Source organism: Trematomus bernacchii, unplaced genomic scaffold (assembly GCF_902827165.1).
Source record: "Trematomus bernacchii unplaced genomic scaffold, fTreBer1.1, whole genome shotgun sequence".
In the NCBI taxonomy this organism is placed as follows: domain Eukaryota; kingdom Metazoa; phylum Chordata; class Actinopteri; order Perciformes; family Nototheniidae; genus Trematomus; species Trematomus bernacchii.
Window position 1 is genome coordinate 7240761 of NW_022987656.1, and position 24936 is coordinate 7265696.

General features: G+C 40.1%; 2 protein-coding genes across 3 annotated transcripts in view; one reads left to right on the plus strand and one right to left on the minus strand.

Moving 5' to 3' along the window:
- Positions 1 to 148: 148 nt before the first annotated feature.
- On the plus strand, positions 149 to 7958 carry commd8 (COMM domain containing 8). Its single transcript, XM_034135311.1, has 5 exons — positions 149 to 242; positions 2276 to 2431; positions 3210 to 3362; positions 4020 to 4175; positions 7358 to 7958. The coding sequence occupies exons 1-5, from the start codon at positions 198 to 200 to the stop codon at positions 7376 to 7378; spliced, it is 531 nt and encodes a 176-aa protein (XP_033991202.1). The 5' UTR covers positions 149 to 197; the 3' UTR covers positions 7379 to 7958.
- Positions 7959 to 13130: 5172 nt separating this feature from the next.
- The window catches only part of gabrb1 (gamma-aminobutyric acid type A receptor subunit beta1), a 72617-nt gene continuing 60811 nt past the window's right edge, over positions 13131 to 24936 (minus strand). For both annotated transcript variants that reach the window (XM_034135338.1, XM_034135339.1), the window contains 4 exons: positions 19522 to 19665; positions 18786 to 18938; positions 17669 to 17919; positions 13131 to 16089 (listed from right to left, as the gene is read on the minus strand). In XM_034135338.1, the coding sequence (XP_033991229.1) occupies positions 15748 to 16089; positions 17669 to 17919; positions 18786 to 18938; positions 19522 to 19665 (890 nt within the window). In that variant the 3' untranslated portion in view covers positions 13131 to 15747. The remainder of the gene's footprint in view (positions 16090 to 17668; positions 17920 to 18785; positions 18939 to 19521; positions 19666 to 24936) is intronic.

Consider the following 24936-nt stretch of genomic DNA (forward strand, 5'->3'; position numbering starts at 1 on the left):
CTGAGGGCGGCAATACACACAAATATGCAAACCGAATAATGAGTATAAAACAGCATTTCTATATACTAACGGTATTTTAACATCCTAAGAAGTCATAAGAAATGATGAAACCCATTTTTCCAAGCCATCATGAATGCCTCTGTTTCTATCATGTGACTGACGTCAGCTGACCAGCAGGCGGAGGGCGGAAGCAGAGGATGGTGGTGTTACTGAGCAGGCTGCCTGCCACAGAGTGTATTAAGGTAAGTACCAGGCGCTGTACTCATGAATACTGATGCACATTAACTTTGTTAAATGTATCATGGACCTGTTGGCGCGAAAACATGGAGATAAACCAATTAATGTTTAATATTAGTGAAGGACTGGCTCAATGTTGGCTCGTGCCTTACTACACAACAGGCGAAGTACGCAGTGATGGAAGAAGTACTCAGATTCTTTTTTTAAGTAAAAGTACAAATACTAATGTATTTAAATAGTGAACTACTGTTGAACATACTTAAGTAGACCTACAGAAGTATTATCAGCTAAATGTACTTCAAGTGTCAAATGTAAAAGTACTCTGAATGCATAATGATTCTGTTTAGAGTATTATATTATTATATACATGTATAGTATCTTGTTTTTATAACTAATACATATATGTAGGGGCATTTAAACATTTTAGTTTTTCAGTGTGGGTCCAGTTGAATCACTATTGGCTTTGTAAAATGCTGGGAATATGTGTAGTACAGTAGGCTACTGCATCTTATCAGGTATCATGTGTTTTTATATGTAAAAAAGAACTAGTGACTAAGTGTTCAATAAATAAAAAAACAGTAAAAAGTACACTATTTGGCTCCAAAATGTAGTGGAGTAGAAGTATATGTACAGTATTATAAAATACATTTACTCAAGTATGTAAAAGTAGTACTTAAATACTGTACTTCAGTAAATGTACTTTACGTGACATTACACCACTGCACAGTTGCATCCAAGCAAAAGGGTAATGCACCTAAGTACATGACCTCCAGTACCAACCTAGGTACTTTCATTTGATGGGATTTCATACTTTTACAGCAGTAGATTCTGGTAACCAATATTGTCTTTTTACTTTGCTACATTTATCTGACAGCTTTAGTTAATTTACATATTAAAATGATTAGCTAGTACAAAATATAAATCTAGTCAAAAAAGGTTAACGCTTAATAACGTTAAAAAGTTCCAGCAACAGTGTACAACGTCATTAAAATGAGCTCCACCTTTAACAGCTGTGATAAACACAATAATGCATCAATAATCATAATCTGGTACTTTGATACATATCAAATTACCGGACATATGTATATATATTCTGAAATAGACCATCATTCATAATTCTAGTGGCTATGTTGATGCCAATACTTTAGTACTTTTATTTAATTGTGATTTTCAATGTAGGCCTTTTTATTGTATTTTTACCATTTAGTATTGCTATTTTACTTTTAGCAAAATATCTGAGTACTTTTTCTACCACTGCATCCATCTCAATGTAATACCTGTTAATAGCAATTATAAATTGATATTATTAACGTCATGTTACGTAATACATATGTCACATATTCTGTATTTTTAAGAGGATATCAGATTTAGTTTAAAATCACACTTCATTTTCTAAAATCTGCATGTTTTAATCCAGTTACCAAAGTGTCTGTATCATATTCTATCTCACACTGTCTTTTTCCCTGCTTTGATTTGTAGCTCAATTTGTTTGTATTTCATGATTAAGATATGACTGTCATTAATCTATATTATTGTGGTAACTCTTTTGCATTAATGAGTAACTGTTTTATATTTTATACTTGTTTTATTTCATTGTATTTTATGTCTTTCTTTCTTTCTTTCTTTCTTTCTTCCTTTTCCTAATATTTATATATTGCTTTTGTATTTGTTTTCTTATTCCTTTAACTCTCTTGCAACATTATATCTAATTCACCATTTGTTGCACAATTTAGTCTCTTTTTCTATTATGTGTAAAGTGTATTGTGCATTTTCATAGGAGCCTGGGATTTTCATTGCCCAAACTACACTGTAGTTATTGTGCATGTGAAAGCCTTTGAATCTTTGAATGCTGGGATATATAACCAGTATCTGTGTCACTCACATCCCAGCTAAAGGCCCCAACATGGGAGCCCAAACAGACACAATTACTTTTTTTGCCACATTTATATAAAAATTGAACAAATAATGTAAAAACCAAAGGTACTTGCTTGTTTTTTTCGCTAACCAAAATGCATATTGGGTTCTGTCTGGTGTGTAGTTTTGTCACAGGGTGGTGGATGGCCTGTGTGGCAGGGAGCCCCCCCGCAGGTCAGAGCACAGCACCACCTGGAGCCCGGAGGAGTGGCTGCAGCTGCTGGACTCCCTGAGCGCCTTCTACCGCCGGGCAGTGGGCAGCGACAGCTCTGAGGAGGAGGTGAGAGCGAGGGGTGTGTGAGCTCTGCTTGGGGACTGAATAGGACAAACAGCTGACTTTATTTTCTACATTTATATGGCAGATCTTTACTAAATGATTGAACTCAGGTTGGAGCAATCTTTCTTAGTGGCCAAAGTGTGGAGCTACAACCTCCGTGACAGTCACCTGATGCCACCAGGCCAACAAAGTCCTTCTATTGACTTACATTGTACATTCTTTGTTGCTATAAGTCTGTGCATCGGTATGTTCCATGCCTTTAGGATTGCATCAAATAAAAGCTTGTCTTCTATAGTTTTGTATTATTGAATTCAATTGAATGAATGGAAATGTGATTCTATTCAATAAGCATTTTACTATCATCGAAAGAATCACGAGTAATAATAGATTATGAGGGACAATGAATCAAATGCAACTGACTGTTGGTATTTCAAGTCTTCTCATTGAGGTTATTATATAGCAGATTAAAGAGGCTCTTGAAAAAGTTATTTGTAGGTATTTGTGTTCATTCAGAGTTTGTATGATGAAGGGCTGAAGAATTCATGTTTTCTATAAATAATACAAATATGAAATGGTTTTCTGGCACAATATAAGAATAAACCAACTCATTGGTTGCACAGGGCTGTCGGAACATCCGAGTGCTTGTTCTCCAGAGTCAGCCCATTTTGGTTTCATTTGGCCATAATGACCTGCAACGCTTTGTCCAGTTCTCAGTATACCTCCATGCTTCATACAGCAGAGCAGGATGCTGGCTGTGGTCTCAGCTCTGTTTCTCGTGCAGGTGCTGGGGGGGCTGGCAGATGTTGGCAGCAGCCATGCTGAGGCGGTGCTGAGCGTGCTGAGGGCCAGACGGGAGGAGATCCACCACGCTCTGCTGGACAGAACCAACTCCATCTCCTCTGCCACGCTGCAGGACTTCGACTGGCAACTCAAGGTCACTCCATGCTTTATTTGTCATTCTTATTAGCTCTAAAGATTAATTTGAGATGCAGCTCAGCACTGGTAGGTTGTTCTCGTCGTGGGGGTGTGACTTTTTGCAGAATCAGAATTGGAATCAGAATCAGAATCAGTGACAGGTTTATTACCAGGTAGGTTGACACGTACGAAGAATTTGACTTGGTGTCGTGGTGCATACATAAAAGTAAAACAAAAATTAAAAAACACAGATAGAGAACTTTTTAAAGAAAACTATAATAACATTAAAAAAATAATAATAATAATGAAAAATATAGTAAAATAGAAAAATTAATAAAATAAAGCAGTATTTACATTGAAATAGAATGGAATAAAATACAAAATATGTGCAGTAAAAAAAACAGATATTGTCAACATTGTGTGCATTAATGTAATGCATAGAGTCTGCGTTGTGACTGAGGTAAAGTGTCATGAATGCATTTATGACACTACAGACCTACAGCATATTATGACGGCTGCCTGTGGAAACACAAGTGGTGCTACAGAGAAGAACCAGTTGAGCACCAGAAAAGCACAAGAGCGGATCTTGATCCAGAACCGGTTTGGTGGAAAAGTGGCATGAGAAGACAAGTCTCTCTAAAGTTGACCCCCTCCCCTCTGTGCCCCCCCCCTGCAGCTGTCCCTCTCCAGTGATAAGATCTCGTCCCTGCACACCCCTCTGCTCAGCCTCAGTCTGGATGTGAGGGAGGACGCAGCCCTGCGCTCCGTCACCATGGAGATGAACCGAGAGGAGTTAAACACACTCATCAGTTCCCTAGAGGCCGCCAACAAGGTAATCTTATGAATCAATATGATGATAATGATTTTTCAATTATTTGGGGACAAATTATTATCTATAATCTTTGCATCAAAAATAAGAATGATAATAAAATAAATATTAAAATGAATAATATAAAGTTCTTCTTCACTGAATTTAGTGCATTTAGTTTTTTCCCCGTCTGCTTTTAGTTGTATACTGGGCTCCAACTTATTTTCTGCATTGGTTGCGCCTAACTTTATGTCATCATTATATACAATTTAATAAAAGTACTGTACTTTTATTACAGCTTAAAGGAACTCGTACTCGTATTTAATTTTCCTTTCTTTACTTTATACTAGTATTCCACTACATCTAAGAAGCATACATGTTCCTTTTCACAGCACTACATTTGTCCTTTGATTCAGATGAATACTACCACATTTAAAACAACTAGATAATCATCATGTACTATTATAGATAAAAGTACCAAGCCGTAAAACAAGTTGTTAAATGAGCTCTAACTTCACCAGCTGTGATGTGTGTGTGATAATGTATCAATAATTATAATCAAATAATAGTACAAAATGAGTACATTTACTTTTGGTTCTTTAATTACAATTTGATAATAAGACTTATGTTCCATAGAGTAATATTTAGATAATGATAGAGTATCTTTACACTTATATTGATCTCAATACACCTTCTACGCCTGAATATATTACATCATATTTAATAATGAATAGTGTTACTGTTACTCTATTACTCTGGACTGCAGCCGCATCATTCACCTTGTAAGTTTCACAGTCGGTCATGTTAATCATTTGTGATACATTTTCATATACATTATGCAGCTCAATAAGGTGTTTATAGATGCCAAATGTTCCACAGTAATGGAGGAGAAACACTAGGTGGCGACATTGTTACAGCATGAACACAGAGCCACACTATGATTAAAGCAAACACTCTGAAGGCTTCTCAATACTCTAATTTCCCCTCCTCGACTCCTCGGTCCTCCGGTAGTAACCCGGAAATGGATTTCAGCGCGCCATGTTGAAGGACATCTCATTTCTCTAAATGCACATCGAGGACCGAGCATCGAGGAGAGAGGAGAGAGGAGAGAGGAGAGAGGAGAGAGGAGAGAGGAGAGAGGAGAGAGGAGGCTCTCTGGAGGAGCTATAATCGAGGATACACTGATGGGTCCTCCACGGCTCCTCCGCGGATGCATTTCCGGGAACAGAGATGTTTCAAAGAGTCGTGACGCACGGCCGGACTGATCTCAGCCAATGACAGCTCTGCATGCATCCCCTGGATATTATTTTAGTAACTGCTTTCATCGTGACGCGATGTTTCCAGTGAGAACAGCTGTGAGGTCCGTGCAGAAAGCAGAGCAGTGTGTATAATATATATCACTCAGTATAACAGGCCTACATTACTCTCTGTATTTGTATGCTGTAGTTTAGTAGATATCTACAAACAAAGAGTCCATATCTTTCTAAAACCATTTAGTGCTTCACATAATAAAATACACAACGGCTGTAGCCTGATATGATATGCTTTAGGAGCTGTAGGTGTGTGTGGTAGGCCTACAGTGTGTAGGTGTGTGTGTGGTACAGTGTGTAGGTGTGTGTTGTACAGTGTGTAGGTGTGTGTTGTACAGTGTGTAGGTGTGTGTTGTACAGTGTGTAGGTGTGTGTGTGGTACAGTGTGTAGGTGCGTGTTGTACAGTGTGTAGGTGCGTGTTGTACAGTGTGTAGGTGTGTGTGTGGTACAGTGTGTAGGTGTGTGTTGTACAGTGTGTAGGTGTGTGTGTGGTACAGTGTGTAGGTGTGTGTTGTACAGTGTGCGTGTTGTACAGTGTGTAGGTGCGTGTTGTACAGTGTGTAGGTGCGTGTGGTACAGTGTGTAGGTGCGTGTTGTACAGTGTGTAGGTGCGTGTGGTACAGTGTGTAGGTGCGTGTTGTACAGTGTGTAGGTGTGTGTTGTACAGTGTGTAGGTGTGTGTTGTACAGTGTGTAGGTGTGTGTTGTACAGTGTGCGTGTTGTACAGTGTGTAGGTGTGTGTTGTACAGTGTGTAGGTGTGTGTTGTACAGTGTGTAGGTGCGTGTGGTACAGTGTGTAGGTGTGTGTTGTACAGTGTGTAGGTGTGTGTGTACAGTGTGTAGGTGTGTGTTGTACAGTGTGCGTGTTGTACAGTGTGTAGGTGTGTGTTGTACAGTGTGTAGGTGTGTGTTGTACAGTGTGTAGGTGTGTGTTGTACAGTGTGCGTGTTGTACAGTGTGTAGGTGTGTGTTGTACAGTGTGTAGGTGCGTGTGGTACAGTGTGTAGGTGCGTGTGGTACAGTGTGTAGGTGCGTGTTGTACAGTGTGTAGGGCGTGTGGTACAGTGTGTAGGTGCGTGTGGTACAGTGTGTAGGTGCGTGTGGTACAGTGTGTAGGTGCGTGTTGTACAGGTGTGTAGATGTGTGGTACAGTGTGTAGGTGCGTGTGGTACAGTGTGTAGGTGCGTGTTGTACAGTGTGTAGGTGCGTGTTGTACAGTGTGTAGGTGCGTGTGGTACAGTGTGTAGGTGCGTGTTGTACAGTGTGTAGGTGCGTGTGGTACAGTGTGTAGGTGCGTGTTGTACAGTGTGTAGGTGCGTGTGGTACAGTGTGTAGGTGCGTGTTGTACAGTGTGTAGGTGCGTGTGGTACAGTGTGTAGGTGCGTGTGGTACAGTGTGTAGGTGCGTGTTGTACAGTGTGTAGGTGCGTGTTGTACAGTGTGTAGGTGCGTGTGGTACAGTGTGTAGGTGCGTGTTGTACAGTGTGTAGGTGCGTGTTGTACAGTGTGTAGGTGCGTGTTGTACAGTGCGTAGATGCGTGTTGTACAGTGCGTAGATGCGGCGGACAGACGGGTCTCAGTTGGTTTGGTGTCCTATGCTTACTTTTAATACTTGTAAATACAACTTTTGGCCCGTAATTTCAATTCCCCATTTCAGCGACCAGAGAGGAGGGAGGGGGGGATATATCCAGTCTCTGATTGTGTTACGTTATTATGAGAGTGCTCTCATACTTGTTTGATTCTGAAATTGTATATATATACATATGTGTGTGTATATGTCCGCATCTGTAGCCTGTTATTGTCTCATTATACCGCTGCACAAACACACGTAGTAAATATCTGCACCTAATCAGTCATATGAAATGCTAATAGTGTGTATGTATTTGTGTCTTTCAGGTGGTGCTGCAGTTGAAATGATGGACAGATTGTGGAGGAATCGTCCCACTAAAACCCAGGACTACAGGAAGTCCAGCAGGTGTTTGTCAGGGTGTCATGAAGTGTGAAATCGACTCTCTGCCATGCCGTGTGTTGGAGGCACAATGACAGTCATATACATGAACATGTTTATGAGCAGCAGAACTCTCACTATTTGTTTTTTAAATGGACTGTTGCATCAGTGTTGTATCAGGAACTTATCAAAGTACATTTTTATTTGCCTTTTCATAATGGTAAATCTTATTCTAGTGTCCATTCCATTTTACAAATAGTAGAAAGAAGAGTGAAATGTGCTAACAATAAATACCCCATTAACTTTATACCATACATATATCACGTATACTTATTTGTGAAGTTTGAATGTTGAGCATATTGAATGAAATTTGAGAATATGGAATTAAAGCTTGAATGTATAGAATCAAACATGAGAATTGTTCAAGCTATTCGACGTCCACGACACAGGGCCACGTTTTTTTCTGATTCATCTGTACAAATGTTGCTGCAAGAAATGTATTAAATAAAGTAAAGTAAAATAACCTAAATAAAATATTTAAAAAATGGACTACTGCTAATGATTGACAGGTAGGCCTACTATGATACAATACAAAGTTTATAGTAAGAAGCAATGCTGTCTTTTCTATAAATCTGCATAATGTGTGTTATCATGGAGAGGGGTTTGGAGACAGTTTTTTATGAAACTAGCAAATGGTTCATGATATTTTCAACAGGCCATACTATGACTTTTTCATGATATTTTCGACATGTTATACTTTTTTTTCAACATACCAACATACTATACACTTACTTTTTTAAGTACTTGACGAAACGGATTTCACATTTGATGACAAACTACACAATTACTTTTTTCATATGTTTTTTTTTACAATTGTTTGGAGGTTAACTAGTATAGATCTAACTTCCAAAGATTGGGCACGACTGCCCAGAGCGTGCCGTGGTTCCCATTCCCTATTAGCCCGTCCCTGGTCTCTCCTGGTGTGAGCTAGCTTGTGTAATTAGCATGGTTAGATGCTAAGTTAGCAACAACTCCTGGGCTGGGTGGCTACAGTCATCAAATCCTGGCTAAGACAAACAGGGCTAATGTAGTTAGCCTAGTTAGCGGCTAAACCAACACTCTCCAGCTGCAAAATCTATATAATCCTGGTAACTAGCTTCTTTAGTTTAGTTTAGTTTAGTTGAGGCCATCAAAGAGAGCTAACGGAATGGGGCAGGGCTTATCTGCCTCAGAAAAAAACAAGTTGTGTAGCATGATTTAAAAGAAGCTTTTCACCACTATGACCCCCCAGGTAACAGAGGGATATAGAATATATAAATGAGATATAGAATAATAGATGAAAACTTAAATATTAAAAGCTAGGCGAGTGCAGACATGTCACATTATGTGTGTCAAGATGAGGTTTGTTTCCAGGCCGTGGCCTTCCAGTTGATTAGACAGGCGTCTGTCTGATTAATACTGAGAATGAGCCCAGCTGCCCCGACACACACATTCATGCTAAATGTGTTAATGGCATTGGTCTTCACTCCAGAGCGTCACATTAATCCTGAGAATGAGCGCTACACAGCAGTGGCGGCACCAGATATTTTCTTTTGGGGGTGCTGTGGGGTAGCTTGACGTTTCATAGAGGGTGCTCAAACATTTAGGGTTCCCCATTAATGTCCCGGGCGCTACAGTTGAATTTTCTACTGCAACACTCCCCACACGCACATACACAGTACACCCGCGACTGTTACAATGAAGGCACGATAATCAGCTCACGGCATATAGCCTACTGTAGGTGTAAGCAGGGGTAAAGTGCTATTTACCCCTGGCGCCGCCACTGCTACACAGACGTGTTAACTGGACTAATGGAGTCCTCCTCCAGCCCCTGCAGCTTCCCTCTAACCCCTCACATCTGCAGTGCACAGCTGGAGATAAAAGAGGCCAAGGCAGTGCTGGACTGAATCAAAGCTTTATAGATCAACTTCAGGAAAGATTATATTACAGTATGCTTTAACAAAACAGTATCATCCTTTTCCAAGCTAACTTTAACTACTGACAGTTAAAACGATTCACTGTTGGATAAGTGTGTATGTTGTTGTGCTCACCTGGGAGCACGTGCCCCACGTACTAAGTCCTATGAAGGTCGCATCCTTTCTTCCCTTCCCTTTTTTCTGTCTGCAACCTTCAACTGCACAATCCAATAAAGACAAATAGGAAAAATAAATTATCTAGTGTGTTTAGGATTCTGTAGCATCTAACTGGATGATTCAGATTGCAACCAACTGGATACCCCTCCGCTCAACCCTCCCTTTATAATGGTCTGGAGTTCTAAATATTATATTCCTTATTAACCAATATATCTCCCTAAATTCTACACACTGCTCCTTGAATGTAGAAAGAAGTGTATAGCTGGCTATAGCACATTGTGTTATCAGCATAAACTATACTGCACTCATCCATGCAGTTATGTAACTCAAAGGTCTATAAGTAGATGTCCCTACTGCAGTACAATGAACAAAGGCTGACTGGAAGGTATTACAGTCTCAATGATCTCCAACACCACAGCATGTTTTGGAAAATGGTATATGTATCATGGTATGGTGATAAAGAGCCATCAAACACGCAGTTCTTTGATTTTCAAATTATTTTGAGATAATCAGTTCACATTCACAATATCCTCTGTGCCCAGCTACCCAGCCATACTTCAGTGCCTACTTTACATACTATAAAGAAGTCAACTATTATCTCAGCAGAGGCTATGCTTTTCAGCTGACATCATGCCCATCAACCTCAGACCGGACCTTGTGCTGTGGTCAGATCATTGAGCTGAACGTAGCGGGGAAGAAAAGGTCCAGACATTTCAGGAAGGCTGCAGAGGCTCAGCGATGACGAGGCTACTCCGTTAGCAGGGAATAAGACGGCCCTAAGGCACGCAGTCAAAGAACTGAAGGAAAGGGGCAGTCAGCGGCTATGAAGGAAGCAAAATGAACCCCTCTGGAGGTGTCGTATCAGTGAAACATTGAGGAAAGAGTTCCCACTTGATAACCCACGGGCTGCCATCCCTCACTCGACCATCCTGCAGAGTCCAGGAAGCAGCATGTCTCAAGAATGCAATCAAGGGATATTAACACCATCGCTACATAACAGACTTGTCTCCTTCAAGATCCACCATCATCACACTTGAACTTGTGAAGCAGTTCACTGAACTGTGCATGGCTGAATGCAGCCTACTAAGCAGAACTGTTGGGATGTTCCAATTAGCTAAGCAGAAGGAAATTGTTGACCTTGTACAGTTCTTTATGTAAAGTTTGGTCAACAAATTCAGCATGGCATGAAACCCAAAACATTTTTCTTAAGTCAAATGGAAAATGTGTACCTTATGACAAATTTGCAATTTGCAACATAATCTACAAATGAATTAATATGATTCCACATCATGGTGACATTATAAGAGTTACAAGCTATTTCCGTCTCAAAAGAGTCTACTTTACTGTGTAGTGCTCCAATGAACCTCTATGCAGATGATGCTCATATTATCATAGCACAATTAACCTGTAAGACTGCGCTGGGAAGCAAAATATTTTGCTTTCATCAAGCCCCAATCTTTGGTGAGATATTCAAACAACAAAAAAACAGACAAATATACATGTTTCTAATAATTCAGCCAAATACCACTTAGTTGGTAGAGATGTCAGCAATTTTATTTAAACCTTATTCTTTGAAGTCTCTAGTGGACACAAAGAATTTGTATTCTGTGTTTTCTTCCTCTCATACGCATCCATAAGCCCATACTTATACTCAACAATGCGCACGCACGCACGCACGCACGCACGCACACACACACACACACACACACACACACACACACACACACACACACACAGTCTTATGTTTGCCTGTAAACAAGCTGAAAGACACACAAGCAAACTCACCCACACCCCATTCCACTTGAGAGCACATAAAGAGCATGAGAGAAAAATTGTACAGTAATTTTACACAATAAGAGTCCAGCCCATGTCCAGCCCCCCCACATCCTGTAGGCAAAACAGTTGTTCATGGCTTCCATGGCTCGTCCATTCACAGAAAAACATGAGTCCATCTGCTTTGCATCCTTTGTTGAGAAGAAAAGCTGTTTTTCTTTTTTTCCACCTCCTGTCCGTCCACTCTGCTCTGGGTAGAAACAGCAAAACTGGCATAATGGAGACCAGCCTCGCAGGAGATTTTCTTTTCAGCATTGAATTCAAAAGATTGCCATCGAAATGCTGGAATGTCTTACAACTACAATCTACGCTTAGATAATGGTACCGTACGCTAGAGCGTCAGAAAAGAGTCCACTTCTGTTTTTGGTTCTCCTTGTTCTTCTTAATCTAAAAAAAGTACAAGATGATTTGTTTTTAAATTCTACTCACTAGATAGAAGTTAAGTTAAACCCTGTGAAAATATTGAGATTCTTGGTAAAGGCACAATATTCAGCCATGAGGAAAGAGCACACCGCTACTATTGTGTCCTGTAGAAGCCTTTGTATTTTTCTCTGTTTAAAGCCCTGATAAAACAAGCTGTCCACATTTCTCATAACCATCATGTTGCTGTTAATATACTGTACATCACCAGTTCGTCCTTAACTTAAACCCTTAAAAGTCAGATTATTTCTTCTTCCTTTCTTAATTTGTAGTAGTCAATGCTGTAATTTGGAAAAGTGATCTGGGAAAGTAGAAACATAGCTAAAGACAGGTTTAAAAATACATGTTTCCAAAGAGTACCTGCTTGATTTTTTTTCCATAAGAAATTGAACAATATTTCAGATTGAAGTCAGATTTATATTTGCCTCCAATTAAAGGTAGGGTAGGTAATTTCGGAGAAACCAGCTCGAGATCGCTAGAATTTGAAAATACACAGCCGGAAAAAATCTGCCACTTCCTTACAGAGCCCCTCCTGCAACACACACGAACGCGCACATGACCAATGAGGGCACGAGATAAGTTTGTGCACAGATGGAAGGCTGACAGGCAGGTAGGCCATCCAGTTATTTTAGCCGGGCCGGCTCAGATGATTGGTCGTGCTTTTTACAGTACCACGGCTTCCACAGATGATATTCTTTTATGGATTTTTTGTCAAAGCACTTAAGATATTCATTGCTATCGGGATGTTAAGAGCATTCCATGGAATATAACAAAAAGTGTATCTCGAGCCGGTTTCTCAAACTTACCTACCCCACCTTTAAGTGTTTTAGATCATTTGGATAAGAGTGGGTTTGTCTACACTTGATCGTCTGATTGCTTGGGTTTCTTGACCCGTCTGAGTTATGCGGTCTTCATAGTTCTCAGCAATTAAGTTAATTAGCGCAATGTTAGCTTAAAGGTGGGGTAGGTAAGTTTGAGAAACCGGCTCGAGATACACTTTTTGTTATATTCCATGGAATGCTCTTAACATCCCGATAGCAATGAATATATTAAGTGCTTTGACAAAAAATCCATAAAAAAATATCATCTGTGGAAGCCGTAGTACTGTAAAAAGCACGACCAATCATTTTAGCCGGCCCGGCTAAAATAACTGGATGGCCTACCTGCCTGTCAGCCTTCCATCTGTGCACAAACTTATCTCGTGCCCTCATTGGTCATGTGCGCGTTCGTGTGTGTTGGAGGAGGGGCTCTGTAAGGAAGTGGCAGATTTTCTCCGGTTGTGTATTTTCAAATTCTAGCGATCTCGAGCCGGTTTCTCAAACTTACCTACCCCACCTTTAACTGATAGTTAAGTTATGGCCAAAGCTCTAAAGACAATTCCTAAATGTAATTGAGGAGAGGTTACCTATCATTCACCACCCATAGACTCACTCAGTGACCAGTAAAATAGAAACCTTGCAACAACAAAGTGAAACTGCCTTTACCATTAGCATTAGTCTCTACCAAAACCAGCGACTCTATTTCCCTTTTTGTTTTGCAATAATTATAATGCAAAGGTCTATCAATAAGCTTGTGTAGTTTGTGGGCTTTGAAAAGACAGCTTCTTTAAAGTGAAACAATGATAGAACCAAGAAAACTCATAGGATATTTGCCAAGACAGACTCCCTTAGCTAGGTCTACCAAGATAAGTAGGACATTGGGTATATCAGGTCACTCTGACTGGATTAAAGAATTACATAAATGCACGATGTGTCTGAGGCTACTATTTAACGGTACAGGATGCCTTTCCTGTCAATGGTAATCTGATGAAAGTGTTTCATTGGATAAGAACAGATCAGTATTCCAGGAAATTGTCCCCATACTTGACTAGTGTACCTGGTGATTCAAGTGCTTTTGTTTTTGGAGCCAAACTGTATTGTACATTGGCGTTGTTTATCTGCCATAACCACAATCCTTTGTCTTTTTTTTGTGGCATTCTAAGTATAAATGTCCTGTATTGCCTTTCATAGCTGGCAACAGGGTTGACTCTGTAACGTGAGTTATGCACTGCAGACGGCTAGAAAAGTGCTGTCTAGTTTGATACATTCTGGTTTCAAATGATCTGTTGGTGGTTTAACAGCTGTGCATGCCTGTGAGTGAGTTGATAATGGTTTTGCCAGTTGTACATACCCAGAGATTAACACGTTTATACCAGAACCCAAAGCAGTAGAAGACCTTAACATGGTAGCAAATTGATTTCATCATCATGAACATTTTCAACATAACAATACTCCCCTTCATATCAAATAATCTCCAGGAACTCTTCAAGGACCAATTGGAAGGAAGGTCAAGTCATACAACAAATCCTACTATCATCTATGGAACAAACACAAATAATAGAGTCCTTGGTTTCACATCTTCTGGTTACATATATGCACCCATGCAGAAAACCTGTGCGCTGCTGAAGCTTAAACAATTTACCAACACAAACTCCAGTCTTGTGCATGGGCTTGCTAGATGACCATTCAAGTTCCTGACCTCTCCATTCTAACTATCCATTTCACTATGTTTTAAGGACACCCTTCTTCCTGCATGGGCACTAATCATAATTTGCAAGGTGAGGAATTGTCCGATATGCATGCAATTTACAGGAACAGGCTGGCAGGTGCATTCACTTGGTGCAATGCTAGTTGTTGTCTCTATCTTAATGGCCATAATCTTACTGTCCTCACCACTAGTTTTGTAGTGTATTTTGGTCCTGATCGAGGACTGGAGATGGAGCAAACTAGAACTTGGTCTTAGAACTCATACCTCGGCCATATTCATGAGCCTTGATAAAAAAAGACAATCCACTGAAAAACTGAAAGTTAAGAGTAAGATTGACCTTGTGCTTAGGGGTAGGCTTAAATTATTTGACCCATCGGGAGAATAACCCCAATGCAATAAGTTATGTATTATAATTTATAAATATTTTGTTATAGTTTTTACAATCTCACAAAAATGTAATTGAAAATGTTTGTTAGACCACGTGTTGCAACACCAGCAGCAAGTTTTATCAGGGCTTTACATTTTTAATGTGATTTTGAAAGCATGGTGACATCATTGGTCATTCTTTACCTGATTTCTTTTAAAGAAAATTACATTGTACATGCTCACAGACGCTGTGAGAATATCGTAGATACATTTTGTTTTTGAGAAATGACTGGAGTTCCAATTAACCTCTGTCCTGTACTTACCTTAAATGCAATGATTGTTTCGCAAGCATACAGTATAATGATTATAATACAGATTGGCTCAGTAGAGCCATGCAAAGCTTCTTTTTTTAAAGAAAAGAAACTTGTCAGAAATAACCCCGCATCATAAAAAGCAATTTGACATGTTTTATAGCTTGCATATGACTGTCAGAGAAGGATTTCAACGCAAGTCTACAAAAAAAACCTCAGTCGGAGCACTGAGCGCCAAATAAGGACTATATATTACGATGGGAATCAACAACATGTCTTCTCATAATAAGTTAGGTGAGCTTCAGTTACAAGTCACCTACTTGTTTTGCACTGGGCTTCTTTGTCTCTTGTTTTTTTTTTTACCTTAAGCAAACAAAAAGGTTGTGTTTCATTCACATGCAAAAAGTGAGATAACAGAAGGTAAGTAAATGAGATAGAACAAATGAAAGATCATTGCCGGTCATTTCAAAAGTCTTTTTGGCAAGTTTTTGCTTAGAGATACTATGTCTTTACTGTGTCTTAAATTCCATTATTTTCATCCATCTATTTTGTACAGATGAGTACAGGAAAAGTGATAGGATTTTTTATAAATTATACCTCTGTTATATATATATTTATATATTATATATTAAATTGTATTTACATTGTAAAGACATCCAGTTCTACATCTCATTCCAAAACACAATTTATACAAATGCTCCATCGTTTTCATCGCTGTACAAGCCCCGGTTAACTTTCTCTACTGCCACCCTAATTGACGTAGTAAAACCAGTAGACCAGGTTGAAGAAGGTGAACGCAATCGGGAAAACCACGCGAGACCACTTGTCTATGGCGTTGACATCCGTGAGGTCGGGGATCTTGACTTTGAGCTGCGAGGCCCTCCTCCGCAAGCGCCCCTTCTTGTGGCCCATTGGCCGGTCGAGGGCCGGTCGTCCGTACAGGTCTCGGCTGGTCATGGGCTTGCGGTACTGTATGCTGGCGCTGTCGTAGGAGAACATCGTAGCCCGAGGGTCATTGAGAACACCCATCATATCTGCTCCACTCATCTCACTGGTCAGGTTGGTCAGGAGGATGTTGCCGTGAGCGTCAACCTGAGGAAGGAAATGTCATTAAAGTAATTTTGTAACCAAATCCCAAGTAGAATGCAAAGTCAATGGTTGTACCCTAACAAAAGTAGTATCAAGTTTAGCAAAGACATATGGGAACTTGAACATTGCATCGTGGTCTGACACATACAGGGAATAACTTAGCAAGAGCGACTCGTTGAGGATATTGAATGGCGTAGCCAATTGATCTGAAGGGAAGTCAGGCATGTGTTGGTTTAGTTATTGTGTTCATTTGTGTTGACAGTAGGCACATAGCTAGAAAATGTAACTAAATGTCCATCCATCACATCCCTGTAAGTGTAGGCCATTAAAATAAATCATAATCTAACCTGTATACTACTAGTTGTCTTTACTTTTTCTTCTTCGTTTTTTGCTTTCTTTGGGTGAAGGTTACGAAGCAACTTTCAGGGCAAAAACTCAGAAGAGCTGTCCATGACTGGTCTGTCGGTTCTGAAACAGCTACTGGGTAAGTCCTGCTGCCGGAGTATGCCACAGTGCTGCAATTATACTGTGCAGCTGCACCTTCTCAAGAAGAATCCTCGGATCCGTAGGTATTTCTTGTTAACTGTAGTTTGTTGAAAGGGACAAAATCAAAACGTACTTGATTTGGTCACCCCCTTTTTTACCTCCTCTAACCACAAGTTAGACAGAGTTAGCTAGCTGTGGACTCCACGATCCCTCTGCCTCACTGCTGGGGGTCTACTTCACCAGGAGTCGAGCTGTTGGCAGCTCTGGAGACGCCTTCAGTTAGTGGCTGTAGCACCAATTGCTAACTACAAATATGTATAGCCATGGGGGATGGAGGTTATATTTAAGAAGATTTTTTTTTTTGGAGCCAAACATAACCAAACACACTTACTTTAAAAACATTTTGCTAACTTCTGAAACTGTGAATCCAATAATCAGGTTGACTTAATGCAGCCATAGGACAGGGGAATAAAGTGTTATAGTGGGCAGGGTTAGAACTTCACAATATTTTATTCTTATCACAGCCACTGGGAACCGCTGTAACTTTGTCACCTTCACTAAAGCCATAGTGATACAACACGTCTTTTTTCTCTTATGGTGCGTTCGCATTGCGTTAACCGCGTGACTTCACCAAGGCTGTCAGTTGTGTTTACTCACGTCATGCAAAGGAGGCGGGGCTTATCTCCATGTTGATACTATGGTGGATACCAACTACAACAAATGCACGTTTACAAATGATGCCGAAATAACAACATACTGATACCGGTTTGTAAAAACTATGAATTAATGCTTTGACAACTGTGCAAACAAGATGGCAGAACGCGTTAACAAATTTGACGTTGAGTTGAAAAAATGTAACTCTCGCGAAGAGACGAGTTGCGTCATTCTTGTCGCATCAATCGCGTCAGTTGTGACACCGGCTCAAATTCACGTATCTCTGTGTATTTGGGTGTGAACGTACCATTAGAATACATTATTCAAATTCATCAGTATTACAACAATAGTTCTACCGACAGCCAACTGTTGCCATGTTTTTTTGGCCTCTCTGATGTCAAAGCCCAAACGGTACCAAAACTACACAAAGCCCCTTTCCCACCTGGACTTTGTTGCTCTCCAGTCGGTTCTTCTCGTTGTTGGACTTTGCAGCTTTCTCTGCCACCTTCTTCTGCAGGTGAGGACCACGACCGAAGAAGATATAGTTGACAAAGGCGTACTCCAACAAGGCCAGAAAGACGAAGACAAAGCAACCCATCAGGTAAATGTCAATGGCCTTGACGTAGGGGATCTTGGGTAGAGTCTCCCTAAGGTGGGTATTGATGGTGGTCATGGTCAGCACCGTGGTTATACCTGCAAGCAAATGGGAAAGCGGTAAGAAGAAGATCTTTTTCAGAAGAACTGCATGCTGAGTGGACACCATTGCTGCAGAAGAATCAATGCCTTCATTAGCCCTTCATTGCCGACCATACTGTATACTGACTGTGGGCGTTTCAAGACATTTCCAAGACATCTTCCAACATTCTCTTTTTCTGTTAAGGTCGTGGTGTAGGGATAGCAGGTCAAGGGGTTAATCAGTCCACATCTTTGGTCAAGATTGAAATATCTTCACACATATTGGATAAATGGCCATACCATATGTAAATGGTAGCCTAACTAAAATGTTATAACATGTAAAGCGTGTTACGTAGTAAAATTACAATATATGCTTCTGAGATGTATTGGAGTAGAAAGTAGCAGAAATTAGAAATACCGGTACATTTCGGTTCTTCTAAATGTACTTTTTATTATTATTCAGTGTATTTCCGTCGGTGTTTGGGTTTTTGTTAGGGAAGCATTATCTCATGGTCCAACCCTGCAGTAGAAGGAATTGCTATAAAGGGATAGGTATACTTTGAACTGTGTTCACCAGTTTAATATGGCATCTAAGCATGCTAACATTTGCTGAGATGAATAAAAACACAAAAGTACAGCTAAGGTAAAAAGATGTAACCTTATGATGGCACTAGGTGAACATTCAGAAAATCTCCAAATTTGGATTAATATCCTGGGTACCATACCTTTCCCTAAAGAATCTCTCAATCCATGTAATAATTGTTGAGATGTTTCAGTGTGGCCCAAACAGTGAACCAATCACTCATCCTGCATAAACACATATAGAGCCAGGACAAACATCATATCAGCAGACACAATCTGTAAATAATATAAAAGCCACTGACCCAAAGCTACTCTGGCAGCCGACGCATCATAGTTGATCCAGAAGGAGACCCAGGACAGGATGGTGATCAGGGTGGAGGGCATGTAGGTTTGCAGGATGAAATAGCCAATGTTCCTCTTCAGCTTAAAGCTCAGGGACAGACGTGGATAAGAGCCTGTTACACACAGGGTGATGAAAGCATTGTTACTGTTGCTCCACAAAACACACAGACATAATTAATGATGTACAGTTAAGAGGAAACCACACACTTCCATGTCATCAAAATTGCCCATTAGGATCTAAAACAGAAGCACCTTTCAGTGTCTGTTTAATATGAAGCTGTAGAGCAGTGACCATCAACTGGCCCGCCAGACTGTGGCGTTGGCGGAGTGGTTAGTGCGTTCGCCCCCCACTTTTTTTTTTTTACAACGCCTCGTGAGTAATGTGCAGTACCGGAGTCCAACAGAGAGGCAGCAGCTGCGGGACAGTAGCCTGCGTACTGCGTAGCCTTCCCTGCCCTGAAGAAGAAGTGATCCTTCGTTAGCGTGAAGAGTCTGCTTTATGCGCTCCGCAGCAGTAGCCCCGCTACGGGCTCCGGCGACTTCACAGTACATGCACCCCCCCCCCAACAGAGTCCAACAGAGTCCAACAGAGAGGCAGCAAAAAGTGAGAGTAGAAGTGGTGACTATGACATGAAAGATAATTCTGTTCCTTGTTACTAATATATCTAATATATGGACACCATTTGACTCTATTACCTGTGGCAAACACAGCTTTCTTGGATTGGGTCTGGTAGTCTATGATGTCGAACTGGGGCAGTTCGATGTTCTCCACTCCAGTGACCGAGCCTATGTTGGGTCCTCCCTGCCAGTAGAACTCGATGTCGTCAGTGGTGTATCCATCTGAAAGAGGCAGGGTGACACAACAAGGTAAACCTTCCTTAAAACACAAGACAAGCATGTAATGAACCAATGTAGTGCATTACATCTCATCTGATTTGAATAACGCTTTTTTTTCAAAGCAACTTTCAATAAGTGCAACCAATCATGAAGAAACAAACTCAAAGCGAGGATCCTTTAGGTACATTAGCTTATAATAATCCAAACCATTTTAAGTGCTACCCTTTTGCCTTCAAATAAGCCAAACTTTTTGCTACATCCAGAAATGAGAATTCCTTTTTTCATTGCCCAAGGTGCCGTCGAAACAGGTAGGTTTTTAGTCTGCAACCAAAGACGTGTAGACTTTCTGCTGTCCTGATATCAATCGGGAGCTTGTTACACCATTTTGGAACCAGGAAAGCAAACAGACATGTTTTATTTGAGGGGTACATCGATCACTCTCACAGTTAGGGAGTAGGGAGCCGATTGGCCGACGCAGAGTGAAGTGGACGTGATGGAGTGTTTGGTTTACCCATGTTCTGGATGTAAGAAGGACCTGATTTATTCATAGCACGAAAGGCCAGTACCAGTGTCTCAAAGTGGATTCTGGAAGCCACTGGCAGCACACACCAGTGTGTTGAAGCAGAGTACATTCGAAGAACGGAATGCCATCAAAAGTTGACAGCTGAGGACGCTAACAGACATGCCGTTGTTAGCTTGGATTTACGGTGCGTTGTCTCACTTTTGTACGGTTCGCCTGGACAGGTGAGATTGCTGTTATCACACTTTAGTCCATAGCACATACCGTGTCTACCTTTCTTTTTATATTACCAACAAACCGCCCTGAATGTAATCTGATGCACATTCTTAAGACGTGAAACCTATGGCTGCAAATTCCAGTATTGTTGCTGATGGCAGTGATAAAGGTAATACAAGTGGCAAGAGTAAAACTTTTTGTCTCATTCTAGCTACCGTCTTGTGGTTCGTATCCAGATGGGGCAGAAACAGCCTGAGACAGAACCCCCACCCTGAGTCTCCCTCTGCCTTGACTTCAGTTCGTCCTCCAGACCAGTCTGACAGGCAGCATCCCTCATCCTTCCTCACCCCTTCCGCTAACATTCAATATCTCCTGTAATCAAATCTTTGACATATTGTGGCACTGTCCTTGCTAGTGAACCATGAAAATGTGTGGTCTACCAGGGAATGTGGTGGTTGTACATTCTGAGTGCCATTTTTGTTCCCATTGGCCTACGCTGCCCCCGTTGCATACTGCCTTCCTATTTATCCTCCTCCTAAAGGACAGGAAGTAGTGCTCTAGGTGAGTCCTTCACCTATGAGTTTACACTAAAGTTACGTGATTACTTAGCCCAAAGACTTTTTCTGATGTTGAGATTCAATTGGCAAGAATGCAATTACATGCCAAAAGCCGTAATTTTAGGTAATGTTTTCCTAGAAAGTTTAGAGCAAACCAGAGGCCCACTGGCATAAAGACTCCAGCTTCATAGGCAGATTCCACATCCATTTCCTAAAATATGTCATGAATGTAATTTCCCGTTTAGTAAATGTTAGCAACAGTAAAATAACAAAAGTAATATTTTACAAAGAAATCTGTAGAGACTCATTTTTTGAATTTTGAGCTGAAAAACAATTTGAGTCTTGTCCATTAGACCAGGATCATTTCATTATTATAACATTGAAACATTCGTAGTGAATCACCATTCATTTACACAAGGAATTGTTGAAAGTATGTCCTCCATATTTTAACAGGAAGTAAAAATAACGAATTAAATCAGTGTGACTGATAAAGCGGAAAGTAGGCTCTCTTTTTCCGTTGAACTGTTTCCCACAGGCTGATCCTAATCAACATTAACGTCTCTGGGCTATGTTTATAGCCTGAATCAGAGTGAACACTGCCCTGTCAGTAATTAGAACAATTTATTTGGGCCAGCTTCATCTTATCAAAAAGTCTGTGGCAGGATATCGTGGCATTAGCTACTTATCAATACTGGAAGGGATTCTTTCCTTTTCTTTTTTTCTCATCCGATTAATGTATGTGAACAGACCCTAACCCCTAACCCTAATCCCTGAACCCTAACCCTACACATGATGACTGAATATGACATCATGAATGAAGTGGTTTAAAATATTTAGACCTATTTTTAGCTGTATCTGGGTTTGAAAATGCACTCTACAATAACTCCTTTTTCTCACTGCAGACACACAGAGGTCTAAAAAGGTTTTTAAGTTACTTCCAACATGGCATGTGATCTGTATCTGGCTTTATTATCAGGACTAGAAAGTTACCCATGCAAATGCAGAAGTAAATGCTACTGTTCAAATCCTATTCTTGTTTCAGAAATAGTAGGTTCCAAAGACCAAAAACATTTTAGAAGGCCTCACGAAATACTTTAATGTAAATAAAAATAAAAATATGAAGGAATGTGTGTACAACAAAATACATCCGTCATAAACAATACCGGAAACAGACGTAGGCCTATATGGGACATTTCGAGCGTCATTGTGATACACACCCACTGAACTGATTACCCAAGATCCTCAGCTATGGTTGAAGCTCGGTGATTGGATGTTTTAGCCGCAATGCACGTTGGGATATGGTGTTTATGCGATATGAAATCCGAAAACATTTAAAAAAATTAAATAAAACTTTAATCCAAGTGTGCTTGCTTTTCTCTTTGAAAGTCATCACATAACGGCATTGTAATACACGGTTCGGCTGCATTAAATATTACACATCCGCGGTAGGGAGGCGTGTGGCGTAGTGGGTTAGTGCGTTGGCGTTCGGATCAGGGGAGCACAGGTTCAAACCCCATTGCAGTCAGCATGTCGTTGTGCACAGCTGATATAAAAGGACTTGTAGTTTTTAAAGATATTACTGATTTTCTTTGAATATAAGAATGTAAATACTGACTTGAGAGAATAGTCAGGGGATTTTGGTGATGGGAGACACATCTATGGAATCACAATTTCAATAGCTTACTGTTAAATGACGGATATACCTTTCTGTCTGTGATGTTTTACAAATCAGATATTAATGTGTAGAGGTAAAACATGTGAAATAGTATAGCAATATCCTGTAAAATTATGTGAAAACATGAATAAAATTACACATCTTCAGATGTTATACATACATACATACATGTAAGTGTCCTACACTAATAATAAAAAGTTATTATGGCATTGTATGCAGTTTCACAACATCTTCAGAAACTGCCTTTCCAACTCCTCACCAGTTGCCTGTCTTTGACTGTTACAGGTGTAGGTTCATGGTAAAATGCATAAGCTTCAAATCGAGAGAGATTGGGTCTCACACGGACACCGGAAACTGTATTTTTCTTTACCGTTCTGTTTTAATTTCACAATAAAGTTAATAGTAATATTATGTTTGATATTATTATGTTTTATTAACTAGACCACTGGGTCATGTTAGACCATCTTTTATGTCGGTTTGGTGTTACAAATATCAAGAAAATATATGTTTGGATAACAAAATACATCCGTCATGAACTAAACTGGAAACTTATTCTGGAAAGTATAATTTATTGTGTTAACACTTAAACTTGACCGTATTTTTAACCCGCACCACCTAGTGTTAAAGCACGTTATTGAATAGTTTTGTTGAATATATTATATTTGATGAAAAAAACATTAAGAGTACATACTAAATAGGGGGAAAGTAGAAGGTCAATGATAGAAATATAGAATAGAAAACATCAAGAAGATACTGTAAGTGATCTATACAATAAAACAGTTTAGTGCAGGATGTACAAAGATATTAATATGAGGATGTGCAAAACAGAAAAACGAATTAACCTTTATTTAAACATTAAAGAATACTTTAGGTTAAGGTCTTCTTTTAAATAAGAAAAAAGCTTTGGGGGTATCCACAGATAAATATTAAGCCTGACAAAGTACTTAACGTCTAATATATTGCTTTCCTGCAATGTTAACTATGTTCACTTTGAATGGGCTGACGTCACTTTGCCTCACTTTTTGCCGAACTGCATTGTGGGAAGCAGAGCGGAGATTTCCAGGCATCTCAGGATTCAAAAGTTGAGCAATGTTCAACTTTTGAAGCTGAGGTGGAAGCGTCAGCCAATCAAATCCCGTTTATGCAAATCTGACAGTACAAGCGCTAGCCAATCAAACCGCGTGTAATGCTGGGAGAGACATACCGCAGGTCATTTCCTCATATTCCAAAAAATGGAGGAGAAATGAATTATAGCGGTAGGGAATCACCCGGTGCTTTATGACCAGTCCCTATTTACCTACCGGGATATAAACCGGAGGAGCCAGGCATGGAGGGAGGTGACAGAGACAGTGGTAGGTTTCCGCCTGTTTGGGGAGTTTATATCCAGTTTACTTCAAACTTTTTTGCTTTGTATGTCGGGGGTGGGAGATTCATGTGATTGGTTGTTGGTCGCATTGCTCGCAAAAAATCCCCAAGCTTCAGATACGCCCACCTCCAAGATTTTTTTGTGGACGTACCATTACTGTTTTTATATTTTAAACGTACCATTACTGTTTTTATATTTAATCATCACTCATCGTGCTATGTATATCTGTGGAGTGATGAGGCCCGAGCCTAGACGCCAAACTCAACTATATGCTGCTTCTAATAAACATGTTAAAGAAACACATGAGTTGTCTGACTGAAATAATATTATTAATGACTTTATTTAAATCAGTTCCTGACGGACGGCAAAAAAAGCCCGACATTATATAATTAAACAAATAAATAAAAACAAGGATACTTTTGTGTTATTGTTGAGTAAATAACAGTGTGTTATTTAGAAAAGAATACAAAATTAGAAGGAAAACAAGTTTTTTTAAATATATATTTCAGTAGGCTACTATAACACGAAATGCCGTGAGACTGGGTTGGAGGGAGAGGCATTCCTTGATTGTTTACCGCAGACCTTGAATCCTTGAACAAAATGAATTTTCCTCATATGTAGAAATAGAAATATTAAAACAAGAGATACTGGTTGAAGGAGCATTCATTTCTTGACCATAAACACCTGGGGCCTCATTTATAACGCCTTGCGTAGGATTGACGTAGGAAGGTTGCTTACGTAGTACAAAGCACAAAAATAGGTACATACATTTTCCGCCATTTTCCGATTCACAAAACCTTGCGTACCGGCGAGGGAAGTGCGTACGGCACTCCCTACGCCTGTTTCCCTTGATAAATCACAATCGACTCGTAACGCCCATATTTGCCTATACATAGTCCAAGAAACGCCCATTCATTCATTCATTTTGACTGACTGCATG

What these genes read in the sequence shown, in the direction of transcription:
- commd8 (XM_034135311.1), top strand. Translation starts at nt 198, where the DNA reads ATGGTGGTGTTACTGAGCAGGCTGCCTGCCACAGAGTGTATTAAG. An exon ending in GCGACAGCTCTGAGGAGGAG is followed by an intron (nt 2,432 to 3,209) that starts GTGAGAGCGAGG and finishes TTTCTCGTGCAG; the next exon opens with GTGCTGGGGGGGCTGGCAGA. An exon ending in CCCTAGAGGCCGCCAACAAG is followed by an intron (nt 4,176 to 7,357) that starts GTAATCTTATGA and finishes TGTGTCTTTCAG; the next exon opens with GTGGTGCTGCAGTTGAAATG.